The sequence below is a fragment of the Giraffa tippelskirchi genome, chromosome 7 (assembly GCF_054371585.1).
Source record: "Giraffa tippelskirchi isolate mGirTip1 chromosome 7, T2T-mGirTip1v1.2.pri, whole genome shotgun sequence".
Taxonomy (NCBI): Eukaryota; Metazoa; Chordata; class Mammalia; order Artiodactyla; family Giraffidae; genus Giraffa; species Giraffa tippelskirchi.
The window spans coordinates 65,845,739-65,858,626 of record NC_137281.1 but is presented as its reverse complement, the minus strand read 5'-3'; the positions used below and the strand labels follow the sequence as shown (position 1 = coordinate 65,858,626).

The window sequence follows — 12,888 nt, the reverse complement described above, 5'->3', positions numbered from 1 at the left end:
TGTGACCCTGGATGAGGCCTCTGTTTCCCGGTGGCTCTGACAGATGGACAGGGAGGAAGGGGAAGAGAAATCACTTGCACTTCTAATACTCACAGCAAAGTCTTCCAATGAGAAGGGAATTATCACCCCCACTGACAATGCCATTCACTGAAGTGATACCCACGAGTCCATCTAACCCAGAAGGGAAGGAAGGACCTGTTCTCACAAAACGGCGAGAGATGGAAGAAAGAAGATCAAGCCCACACCAATCACTGGAAAGAGAAGCTGTGCTCAGGGCTTGAAAGAATTCCTATTGGGAAAATGATGTCACAGCCCCACAAGGCAATCCACAGCTTCGATGCTATTCCTCCCAAAATGCCAATGCATGTTCGCACCGAACAAAGAATTGCAAAAGGGGTTACGGAAACAGAAAAGAGCCTAAATTGTCAATACAATCCGACAAAAAAGCCCCGATACGGACGTCCAAGGTTGTGTGAAAGGAAATTAGACGACCAAACTAGGATCCTCAGGAGAGTATCGGAGAAGGCGATGGCGACCCACTCCAGTACTCTTGCCTGGAAAATGCCCTGGACGGAGGAGCCTGGTAGGCTGCAGGCCATGGGGTCGCGCAGAGTCAGACACGACTGAAGTGACTTAGCCGCAGCGGCAGCAGCAGGACAGTATGCTATTGGGAATACAACAACACACACAGATCCAGATCGATGGAATAAAGTTGAGGGTCCAGAAACAAACCCCGGCATCCAAGGTCAACTCATCTCTGACACAGAAGGGGAGAATATCCAAATGGGAACAAGAAAGCCTCTTCAATCAATGTCCATGGGAAAACCAGACAGCTACATCTGAAGAACGCTATTGGTTTTGATCTCACACCACCTCAATATCGGGGAAAAACCTCACCCTAAAGACTGATGTCATGAGATAGCTAGAAAGAAGCGTAGGTCAAAGGCTCCTTAACATCAGAGTCTCCTTGCCATTTGCTGGGCGGAGGTAGAAATGGGTCTCTTCAAGTAAGGGAAAGAGGGAAACCAAGTACACCAATGGGTTTCCATCCAATGGAACCTCTTCACAACAGAGAAGCTAAGCATTCACAAATGCAAAAGATAGGAAACGGAACATGAGAGACTCCTTGCAAGTGGTGTATCTGAGAAGGGGTTCATATGGAAAGAGACGAAGAATGCACAGCACTCAGATTCCAAGAAACACCACCACCACCCTTGACCCTTCCCCCATGACCAACTCCGACCTAAAGCCTTTCTCTCCCTCTAACCTATCCCTAAAACATAACCCTCATCTAATCATATACATGTGCATTCCTAGCATCCATCCATCCACACACGAGAGAGAAAGAGGAAGACACAGACTGAATCGAGAAAGGAAAAGAGAGGGACACAGCCAGAGAGAGACACGGAACCAAAGAGAGGAAAGGAGTCGATGGTCCAGACTTTTCATCAATCTGTCTCGAAGGTAGAAGCAATGACAGCGCCCATCCACCCCAGAAGGGGGAAACGGACGGAAGGTTTGGAGAGGAAAAGACAAGAACGCAGGGAGCCATTAGAAGCTCAGCCACCCGCAGAAGCCGAGCTGGGACACTTGAACAGAATCTCAATGGAAACAGAGGACCAGAAAGTTGGCTACTCTTTTCTATCAGAGAGGGAGACCTTCGAGTCTTCCTTTCGGTCCTCCAACTTGCATGCGGGGTCTCAAAACAGTCAGGAGGGGGAGTGCCTTTTCCTGGGTACCACGGCGCATCCAGGCCTCGTTCTGCCCCATTCTGTGCTGTGTCAGCCCTGGATGGAGTCTTTCTTTCTGAAGTCTCAGCGCACAAGCTCCACGTGATATCAGCCCCAGGTGGAAAGGCATGGAGCTGCTCGTAGGCCGACAGACCTAGGAAACAGATGGGAGAATGACCCCCACTCTGCAGATGGAGAGACCGGGGAAACCCTGAGGGGCATATGCTTGTCCAGGGCCACACCACTTATGAGAAGAAGGAGCCTGGTCTGAGAGCAGCGGGGTCCTCGGAGCTCAGGCCCTGGCTGCACCCAGGCCTCCCCAGGGCTGTGGGCTGGGCTGTGTGGCTGTCACTGTGCCTGCACATGGCCTAAAGGGGGTGGTCGAGCAGTCAGAAACCCAGAGATTCCCTTGCGAAGTTTTGGGGAAGGGACCTCAGCACGAACCCCAGGAAATGATGTCACCTGCCGGCAACAGAACCCAACAGAACCCGCAACCCGGGTATCCAGGCCTCCAGAGCGGAGAGGAGCCCCCAGCCAGATCACTTGCTGCCAGGATGTTCTGCTGTTTGCCCCTGCCCAGAGGCCGGGGCCTCAGGAGAGCTCACAGGCAGTGTGCGTGGGCACCCTGTCGACGTTGGCTCAGGGCACCCCCGAGAGGCCTCTGGCCCTTTGCCCGGAGAAACAGAAAGGTAACACGGGGAGCCCCAGGCGGGGCCAGGCCACCTCTCCCATGCCACCCGGAAACACCGGGTCCTTTGCCTGTGTGTGTGGATGCGGGTTTCTCGGGGTGTGTCTCCCTCAAGGAAGCCCAGGCGGATGTGGGGTCAGAAGCCTGCGGACAAGTTGTGTCCACACCCCAGGGGAGAGCAGGCTGGGTGGGATGGGGAGAGTGCGGGCAGCGCCGGCCGCCCAGGCTGACCTCACACCCTCAGGTGGGTCTCTTTCCTCCCGGGTGGGGATCTGAGCAGACACACGTCTCTGACCCTTCTGGGAAGAGAAGTTCGAGCAGGCAGAAGCAGCGGCTCCACTGGCCAGGCCCAGCTCGGAAAACTCCCAGCACGGCTGGCTGACGGTCACTGTCGTTGCAGAGCTTCCCACGTGATGAGGCCGAGGACGGGGACACCCCGTCCACCTCCCGGAGGGAGGGGTCGGAGCACCACCCCCCCGCCCGTGAGGCCCAGTGCAGGCTCCAGGTGAGCGTGCCCACGGAGGCATCAGCCCCACCGGGGGCGAAGCGGAGGCGGGGAAGGCCTGCTGCCGAGACACCGCCCAGGATACACCCGGCGGCCCAGTCTGAGGCTGCCACGGAGCTCAGCACACCCGGCTCCGACCCAGAGTCCCGAGAACCCCGGCCTCTGAGGCAGCAGGAGGACCTGGAGCCCAGCACGCCAGAGCACAGAGGTGAGGACGCTGGGGCTGGTGCACGGGAGTGTGTGGGGAGGGGGTGCTGAGCTACACACGGACGAGTCCCCGAAAGATGCTGCTGGGCCTGCAGCAAGCGCTGGCCTCACACCCCCACCCCCATCTTGCACACTTCAGTCCCAAAAGACATCCGACCCTGGGTATTCTTTGGGAATCTCTTGGAAGCTTTCTGTCCCGGGATACGCACATGCCAAGGCTGGCCTGTGGGCAAACTTTGCTTCTCCCCCAGCTCTAGCACTGGCCTCCAACTGGAACCAGGCTCTACTTCCCAGACCTGTCCCTACAGAGGTGGTGGCTCCAGGTGCAGGACCCAGGGATCCACCGAGGCCAGATGGAGAACCGAGACTTGCCCTCGCAGAGACACCAGGCCAGCTGGGTACTGGCCAGCACACCGGACAGATCGGATCTCCGTGCCTGCAGGGCCCCCAGCCCCAGGCACTGATGTCCCACCCCCTCAGCCAGAACCTCCACCTCCACGTGCACCTGTACCTGCTCGGGCTTTGGCAGGAGAACCCGAGGCAGAGGAGGAGTCACCGCCTCGGCAGGGAGAGCCTGCCCTGGCTCCCGCGCAACACCCAGACGCCGACGATGACTCACTCGCCCCTGCAGGAAGAACGAGCCCCCGCTCTGGGCAGAGACCCAGAGCCCTTGCCGGAAACACCACGTCCAGGGGAGCGGTCGGCTCTGCAGCCTCCATCCCTGTCTGCTCACCGTGGACGCCGGCAACTCGGTCTGCCCCCAGGGGACATGGAGTTCCTTTCCCCTGAACTGCTTTGCATTTGGTTTGTTTCCACCTTTCTGGTGATGTTTTATTTTGTGTATGGTTTCCTGTATTTCTCTTGGTTAAGTTGGGATTAGTAAACTTTTTCATCATTGTTGCAATTTGGGAACACTGTTGTGTAACTCTGGTGATACTGTGTTACCATCCCACTTTGTAGTTTCAGACCCGTTCGATCTTTATGCCCCACCCCCCAACAAAGCCTGGATTCAAGGCAAGCACGCCCTGTTCATCCCTCCCCCCGATCCTGAACACAATTTCATCTTTTCTTTCTGCATTCCTTCCTATATTCTTGGTGTCCCCAATCAATGACTCTCAGTGAAATGACTGAAGGAGTTTTTTTCGGACTCTCCACCTACTGTAAGACTCCATTGGAGAGTTCTCATTTGTATGTCATTTGAACTAGCCTTTGATAGCTGAAAGGACGGTGTACGTCCTTTCAAGATATCATGTGCCAAACGAAGCCCTTTTGGCAAATGCCATCATTATCTCCAGGCAGGCATTGCTGTTTGAAGGGTGACATCTCAGCCAGAAGGCAGAGGCTGAGCTCCTCTTGTTGCACCAGCTCCCAAAAGAAGCCAAGAAAGGGAGCTGGAACAACAAACCACCCCAACGCCCAGGAAAGCGTTCTTCACGACAGAAGGCTAGAAAATGACCCAACAACCTTGTGGCCCAGAACCCCTCTAAAAAATCACTGTTCCATAAAAAAGAGAAACACATGGGAAGTTCCAAGGAGAGGCAATGCCCATGGCCAGTGTACTTTAGAGACGGCCTGACCGCTCCGGGGAAGACACGCACCGATGGAACCCCTTGGGAAACAGCAGTGATAGTCCTCACCGTCGTAAGGGTTTCCTCTGGGGACAACCTGCCCTGGGCACCACATGAGGGAGCAGACCGGCTTCTCTTCCTCTGCCCCCACACCATTCACTCATGAAGGCAGCTCAGGTGTTCTCATGCCCTGCCTGCCTGCCTGCCTGCCTGGCTCATCCGTGAGCTGTGCCCACCTCCAGGGCAGGACTCCACCTTCTCCTCTCTGTGTACCGTGAATCTGCACACAGTGGGCTTTCAGAACCTTAGGAGACTTGAGCCATTCCCACTGGAGCCAGAACCCTCCCCAGGAAGGAAAACAGCTGTGGAGTCATTTTGGCCCCAGCACTGGTTCCCAAACCCTGGCGGCTCCTACAGCCTCTACGGTGTGAAGAGGGAGGTCCCTTTTGACAGAGCTTTCCGGCTGTCAGATCTAAGCTGTTGTTTCCCTGTCAGCTGTGTCTCTTCCGTTGCAGCCAGGTGGGCCACGCTGCTCCAAAGGAGCTCACAAGCTGAGTTGCAAGGGAGGTATTGAGAGGACAGGGATGGCTACAACGTGCTGCAAACTGAGTGAGGGTCCCCACAATCCTCAGCAAAGGTCTGTGGTGTGCAAGTGGGGAGTAGAGGGCCCCCAAGTTCCAAAGGAAGGGAGGTACTCGGGAGCTAAAGCCCTTGGCTGCTGTGGTAGCAGCTGCACATGGCAGCTCGTCCACAGTGCACTTCGAATGAGGTCATATGAGCGGGACTCTGGAAATGGCTCCGAAATCCAGAGAAAGGGGTCAGGGTATGTGGGAATCCGGCGGGGGTGGGGGGTGGATGAAGGAAGGTGTCCTTCCTCTCTCCAGTGCAATTTGGTTTGGTGAGTCTCAAAGCTACCAGATGGCACTTCCCAAGTCAGGCCCCCGCAGGAATCAGGGTGGGCTGCGTGCCTCGGCCCCTGCCACAGGGACAAGCCACACCACTGGCCTCCCTGAGCTCAAATGGCCGGATCTGGGGGTTCTGTCTGGGTGCACACCTCCTTGCTGTGGCCAAGTTCCCCCCTTCTCTGAGCACCAGCTTCATCCTCTCGAAGGAGGACATCGATTGCTACCTTGGCACGTTACTCTCTTCATCCTGTGAAGACTCATTAGGCTTATCCTACAATTACTAGCTGGCCCGAAGAGATATCTCCTGAATCCAGATTAAGCTGCAGTCTCCCAGGCTCATCTGGCATGTCTTCCCTGAAGTCTGCCAAAACCCACACCCTTGCATTTCCAGGGACTCCCCTTAGCCAGCTGGGCAGAAAACCCAGCATGCTTCAAACAAGCTGACAGACAAGCGGGAGAGGACTCACGGGCAGACGGCCTCCCTCAGGTCTCGGGTGGAGCTCTGGGACCACAGCAGCAACGGGCCATCCCAGCCCCTGGGTTCAGCAGCGCCCTCATTCTCAGGCCGGCGGCTCTGCCCTGAGGGGAGCAGGAAGGTCACCAACTGCCGCAGGCGGACCTCAAGCCCCTCCCACTGCTGGAGCCTGACCTCCCCCGGCCCCACCCCTTCCCCTACCCCAGCAGGACGAGAGCTCGTCTTCCCCTGGCTTCCAACGTGGGGCCCGGCCCTGGGCCCCGATTGGGCACTGCCCCAGTCCGGAGCCAATCACAGTGGCCAGGGAGGTGGAACGCACCGATTGGCCAGGGCCAGGTCATGTGACCATGCTCCCCAGGAAACTCAAATATTACCAAGATTCCCTAACAAACCAATGAACAAAATTATCCAGTAAACGCAAACCGTACTTTTTAATGAGGCCAATGTCACAGAAAAAAAAAAAATGCTTCACAATGAACTGCTCAAGGAAGCTACTAAATAAACTTTCAGAAAAGTTAAGTCGTTTTTTTTTTTTTTTTTTTAATAGGGTGACGGAGAGCTATACCTTTCCCATCTATGTGAACTTAGGTTTAAACTAGATTTCCCTTGGCTATTATATAAGACAAAAAACCCCACATCACCCCCTTTCACTCCCCCAACCCCCAAAAAGTGTTTTAGTCTATTGAGTTTTTGTGTCCTCAGTTGTGTCTGATTCACGGCAACTCACGAACTCTACACAGCCAGGCTCTTCCGTCCATGGAATTCAGGGCAATGTTTTTCTGTCACAGTAAATGCCCACCCTGGGTGATCCAAAGGCAAGGGCTCAGAGGCTCCTGAGAGAATAACTCCTTTCAGCTGAGCACAGAGCTGGCTCCTCACTGGGATGCCTGTGGCCTGGGGCTCCCAGAGGGGACAGCAGCACTCGCCCCACCGTGTGGTCACTGCTGCAAGTGCAGGCTGCTCCTCACTCCCCCTTGACAGTGTCCCTGAGGGCAGAACAGTGTGAATCTACTCAAGGTGGAAATGCAAACTCCGATGCAACCAAACTTCCCACAAGGTCTCCAAAACCACTCAGGAACAGGGAATTGGAAACTGCAGGGCATGACATGAATGGAGATGGAGACTTGACACCTTACACCGAGTTCACTTCCAGTTATCCCTAGACAAAGTTTCCATGAAAACTTGTCACAAATCTAGAAGAACAATGAGCAGAAACCGGACACGTGCTTTGAGTCTTCACACACAAAACTAAAAGGCAGTCCACAAAACAACCCAGAGAATACAGTGGACTTTGCAAAATCAAAGATATCTACCGTGGGAAAGACCTCATTACAAAAGCAAAAGACAGGTCATACATCGCGAGACGAATGAGTGGAAACACAAAGCTTCTCAAGGACGTGTCTCCAAACAGACAAAGAACACCAACACAACAAGCCTGTGAAAACTAGGGAAAGGTCTGAAGGGACGCCAGACTGAGGAAGACACACACAGAGTATCCCGGATGATGTCCAGCACTGAGGGCCTGAAGAAACAACAGTCTAGTTGCACTCCCTCAGGCCTGTGTGACCCTGGATGAGGCCTCTGTTTCCCGGTGGCTCTGACAGATGGACAGGGAGGAAGGGGAAGAGAAATCACTTGCACTTCTAATACTCACAGCAAAGTCTTCCAATGAGAAGGGAATTATCACCCCCACTGACAATGCCATTCACTGAAGTGATACCCACGAGTCCATCTAACCCAGAAGGGAAGGAAGGACCTGTTCTCACAAAACGGCGAGAGATGGAAGAAAGAAGATCAAGCCCACACCAATCACTGGAAAGAGAAGCTGTGCTCAGGGCTTGAAAGAATTCCTATTGGGGAAATGATGTCACAGCCCCACAAGGCAATCCACAGCTTCGATGCTATTCCTCCCAAAATGCCAATGCATGTTCGCACCGAACAAAGAATTGCAAAAGGGGTTACGGAAACAGAAAAGAGCCTAAATTGTCAATACAATCCGACGAAAAAGCCCCGATACGGACGTCCAAGGTTGTGTGAAAGGAAATTAGACGACCAAACTAGGATCCTCAGGAGAGTATCGGAGAAGGCGATGGCGACCCACTCCAGTACTCTTGCCTGGAAAATGCCCTGGACGGAGGAGCCTGGTAGGCTGCAGGCCATGGGGTCGCGCAGAGTCAGACACGACTGAAGTGACTTAGCCGCAGCGGCAGCAGCAGGACAGTATGCTATTGGGAATACAACAACACACACAGATCCAGATCGATGGAATAAAGTTGAGGGTCCAGAAACAAACCCCGGCATCCAAGGTCAACTCATCTCTGACACAGAAGGGGAGAATATCCAAATGGGAACAAGAAAGCCTCTTCAATCAATGTCCATGGGAAAACCAGACAGCTACATCTGAAGAACGCTATTGGTTTTGATCTCACACCACCTCAATATCGGGGAAAAACCTCACCCTAAAGACTGATGTCATGAGATAGCTAGAAAGAAGCGTAGGTCAAAGGCTCCTTAACATCAGAGTCTCCTTGCCATTTGCTGGGCGGAGGTAGAAATGGGTCTCTTCAAGTAAGGGAAAGAGGGAAACCAAGTACACCAATGGGTTTCCATCCAATGGAACCTCTTCACAACAGAGAAGCTAAGCATTCACAAATGCAAAAGATAGGAAACGGAACATGAGAGACTCCTTGCAAGTGGTGTATCTGAGAAGGGGTTCATATGGAAAGAGACGAAGAATGCACAGCACTCAGATTCCAAGAAACACCACCACCACCCTTGACCCTTCCCCCATGACCAACTCCGACCTAAAGCCTTTCTCTCCCTCTAACCTATCCCTAAAACATAACCCTCATCTAATCATATACATGTGCATTCCTAGCATCCATCCATCCACACACGAGAGAGAAAGAGGAAGACACAGACTGAATCGAGAAAGGAAAAGAGAGGGACACAGCCAGAGAGAGACACGGAACCAAAGAGAGGAAAGGAGTCGATGGTCCAGACTTTTCATCAATCTGTCTCGAAGGTAGAAGCAATGACAGCGCCCATCCACCCCAGAAGGGGGAAACGGACGGAAGGTTTGGAGAGGAAAAGACAAGAACGCAGGGAGCCATTAGAAGCTCAGCCACCCGCAGAAGCCGAGCTGGGACACTTGAACAGAATCTCAATGGAAACAGAGGACCAGAAAGTTGGCTACTCTTTTCTATCAGAGAGGGAGACCTTCGAGTCTTCCTTTCGGTCCTCCAACTTGCATGCGGGGTCTCAAAACAGTCAGGAGGGGGAGTGCCTTTTCCTGGGTACCACGGCGCATCCAGGCCTCGTTCTGCCCCATTCTGTGCTGTGTCAGCCCTGGATGGAGTCTTTCTTTCTGAAGTCTCAGCGCACAAGCTCCACGTGATATCAGCCCCAGGTGGAAAGGCATGGAGCTGCTCGTAGGCCGACAGACCTAGGAAACAGATGGGAGAATGACCCCCACTCTGCAGATGGAGAGACCGGGGAAACCCTGAGGGGCATATGCTTGTCCAGGGCCACACCACTTATGAGAAGAAGGAGCCTGGTCTGAGAGCAGCGGGGTCCTCGGAGCTCAGGCCCTGGCTGCACCCAGGCCTCCCCAGGGCTGTGGGCTGGGCTGTGTGGCTGTCACTGTGCCTGCACATGGCCTAAAGGGGGTGGTCGAGCAGTCAGAAACCCAGAGATTCCCTTGCGAAGTTTTGGGGAAGGGACCTCAGCACGAACCCCAGGAAATGATGTCACCTGCCGGCAACAGAACCCAACAGAACCCGCAACCCGGGTATCCAGGCCTCCAGAGCGGAGAGGAGCCCCCAGCCAGATCACTTGCTGCCAGGATGTTCTGCTGTTTGCCCCTGCCCAGAGGCCGGGGCCTCAGGAGAGCTCACAGGCAGTGTGCGTGGGCACCCTGTCGACGTTGGCTCAGGGCACCCCCGAGAGGCCTCTGGCCCTTTGCCCGGAGAAACAGAAAGGTAACACGGGGAGCCCCAGGCGGGGCCAGGCCACCTCTCCCATGCCACCCGGAAACACCGGGTCCTTTGCCTGTGTGTGTGGATGCGGGTTTCTCGGGGTGTGTCTCCCTCAAGGAAGCCCAGGCGGATGTGGGGTCAGAAGCCTGCGGACAAGTTGTGTCCACACCCCAGGGGAGAGCAGGCTGGGTGGGATGGGGAGAGTGCGGGCAGCGCCGGCCGCCCAGGCTGACCTCACACCCTCAGGTGGGTCTCTTTCCTCCCGGGTGGGGATCTGAGCAGACACACGTCTCTGACCCTTCTGGGAAGAGAAGTTCGAGCAGGCAGAAGCAGCGGCTCCACTGGCCAGGCCCAGCTCGGAAAACTCCCAGCACGGCTGGCTGACGGTCACTGTCGTTGCAGAGCTTCCCACGTGATGAGGCCGAGGACGGGGACACCCCGTCCACCTCCCGGAGGGAGGGGTCGGAGCACCACCCCCCCGCCCGTGAGGCCCAGTGCAGGCTCCAGGTGAGCGTGCCCACGGAGGCATCAGCCCCACCGGGGGCGAAGCGGAGGCGGGGAAGGCCTGCTGCCGAGACACCGCCCAGGATACACCCGGCGGCCCAGTCTGAGGCTGCCACGGAGCTCAGCACACCCGGCTCCGACCCAGAGTCCCGAGAACCCCGGCCTCTGAGGCAGCAGGAGGACCTGGAGCCCAGCACGCCAGAGCACAGAGGTGAGGACGCTGGGGCTGGTGCACGGGAGTGTGTGGGGAGGGGGTGCTGAGCTACACACGGACGAGTCCCCGAAAGATGCTGCTGGGCCTGCAGCAAGCGCTGGCCTCACACCCCCACCCCCATCTTGCACACTTCAGTCCCAAAAGACATCCGACCCTGGGTATTCTTTGGGAATCTCTTGGAAGCTTTCTGTCCCGGGATACGCACATGCCAAGGCTGGCCTGTGGGCAAACTTTGCTTCTCCCCCAGCTCTAGCACTGGCCTCCAACTGGAACCAGGCTCTACTTCCCAGACCTGTCCCTACAGAGGTGGTGGCTCCAGGTGCAGGACCCAGGGATCCACCGAGGCCAGATGGAGAACCGAGACTTGCCCTCGCAGAGACACCAGGCCAGCTGGGTACTGGCCAGCACACCGGGCAGATCGGATCTCCGTGCCTGCAGGGCCCCCAGCCCCAGGCACTGATGTCCCACCCCCTCAGCCAGAACCTCCACCTCCACGTGCACCTGTACCTGCTCGGGCTTTGGCAGGAGAACCCGAGGCAGAGGAGGAGTCACCGCCTCGGCAGGGAGAGCCTGCCCTGGCTCCCGCGCAACACCCAGACGCCGACGATGACTCACTCGCCCCTGCAGGAAGAACGAGCCCCCGCTCTGGGCAGAGACCCAGAGCCCTTGCCGGAAACACCACGTCCAGGGGAGCGGTCGGCTCTGCAGCCTCCATCCCTGTCTGCTCACCGTGGACGCCGGCAACTCGGTCTGCCCCCAGGGGACATGGAGTTCCTTTCCCCTGAACTGCTTTGCATTTGGTTTGTTTCCACCTTTCTGGTGATGTTTTATTTTGTGTATGGTTTCCTGTATTTCTCTTGGTTAAGTTGGGATTAGTAAACTTTTTCATCATTGTTGCAATTTGGGAACACTGTTGTGTAACTCTGGTGATACTGTGTTACCATCCCACTTTGTAGTTTCAGACCCGTTCGATCTTTATGCCCCACCCCCCAACAAAGCCTGGATTCAAGGCAAGCACGCCCTGTTCATCCCTCCCCCCGATCCTGAACACAATTTCATCTTTTCTTTCTGCATTCCTTCCTATATTCTTGGTGTCCCCAATCAATGACTCTCAGTGAAATGACTGAAGGAGTTTTTTTCGGACTCTCCACCTACTGTAAGACTCCATTGGAGAGTTCTCATTTGTATGTCATTTGAACTAGCCTTTGATAGCTGAAAGGACGGTGTACGTCCTTTCAAGATATCATGTGCCAAACGAAGCCCTTTTGGCAAATGCCATCATTATCTCCAGGCAGGCATTGCTGTTTGAAGGGTGACATCTCAGCCAGAAGGCAGAGGCTGAGCTCCTCTTGTTGCACCAGCTCCCAAAAGAAGCCAAGAAAGGGAGCTGGAACAACAAACCACCCCAACGCCCAGGAAAGCGTTCTTCACGACAGAAGGCTAGAAAATGACCCAACAACCTTGTGGCCCAGAACCCCTCTAAAAAATCACTGTTCCATAAAAAAGAGAAACACATGGGAAGTTCCAAGGAGAGGCAATGCCCATGGCCAGTGTACTTTAGAGACGGCCTGACCGCTCCGGGGAAGACACGCACCGACGGAACCCCTTGGGAAACAGCAGTGATAGTCCTCACCGTCGTAAGGGTTTCCTCTGGGGACAACCTGCCCTGGGCACCACATGAGGGAGCAGACCGGCTTCTCTTCCTCTGCCCCCACACCATTCACTCATGAAGGCAGCTCAGGTGTTCTCATGCCCTGCCTGCCTGCCTGCCTGCCTGGCTCATCCGTGAGCTGTGCCCACCTCCAGGGCAGGACTCCACCTTCTCCTCTCTGTGTACCGTGAATCTGCACACAGTGGGCTTTCAGAACCTTAGGAGACTTGAGCCATTCCCACTGGAGCCAGAACCCTCCCCAGGAAGGAAAACAGCTGTGGAGTCATTTTGGCCCCAGCACTGGTTCCCAAACCCTGGCGGCTCCTACAGCCTCTACGGTGTGAAGAGGGAGGTCCCTTTTGACAGAGCTTTCCGGCTGTCAGATCTAAGCTGTTGTTTCCCTGTCAGCTGTGTCTCTTCCGTTGCAGCCAGGTGGGCCACGCTGCTCCAAAGGAGCTCACAAG

At 55.4% G+C, this 12,888-nt stretch overlaps 1 protein-coding gene and 1 long non-coding RNA gene across 5 annotated transcripts in view; one reads left to right on the top strand and one right to left on the bottom strand.

Moving 5' to 3' along the window:
• Nucleotides 1-6,182, bottom strand: part of LOC145514123 (uncharacterized) — a 30,135-nt gene extending 23,953 nt beyond the window's left edge. For both annotated transcript variants that reach the window (XR_014059843.1, XR_014059844.1), the window contains exon 1: nt 6,071-6,182. This is a non-coding gene — a long non-coding RNA (uncharacterized LOC145514123). The remainder of the gene's footprint in view (nt 1-6,070) is intronic.
• Nucleotides 6,183-6,607: 425 nt separating this feature from the next.
• Nucleotides 6,608-11,677, top strand: LOC145514083 (uncharacterized). 3 transcript variants are annotated; one of them, XM_081511166.1, is made up of 3 exons: nt 6,608-10,058; nt 10,458-10,770; nt 11,078-11,677. In XM_081511166.1, exons 1-3 carry the CDS (start codon nt 9,822-9,824, stop codon nt 11,647-11,649), a joined length of 1,122 nt encoding a protein of 373 aa, XP_081367292.1. In that variant the 5' UTR covers nt 6,608-9,821; the 3' UTR covers nt 11,650-11,677. The 3 variants fall into 3 exon arrangements, with proteins under 3 accessions (XP_081367292.1, XP_081367291.1, XP_081367290.1); XM_081511165.1 differs by having other exon boundaries at nt 11,027-11,677; XM_081511164.1 differs by having other exon boundaries at nt 11,021-11,677.
• Nucleotides 11,678-12,888: the final 1,211 nt, after the last annotated feature.

What these genes read in the sequence shown, in the direction of transcription:
- LOC145514083 (XM_081511164.1), top strand. Translation starts at nt 9,822, where the DNA reads ATGATGTCACCTGCCGGCAACAGAACCCAACAGAACCCGCAACCCGGG. An exon ending in TTGCCCGGAGAAACAGAAAG is followed by an intron (nt 10,059 to 10,457) that starts GTAACACGGGGA and finishes CTGTCGTTGCAG; the next exon opens with AGCTTCCCACGTGATGAGGC. An exon ending in CAGCACGCCAGAGCACAGAG is followed by an intron (nt 10,771 to 11,020) that starts GTGAGGACGCTG and finishes CTTCTCCCCCAG; the next exon opens with CTCTAGCACTGGCCTCCAAC.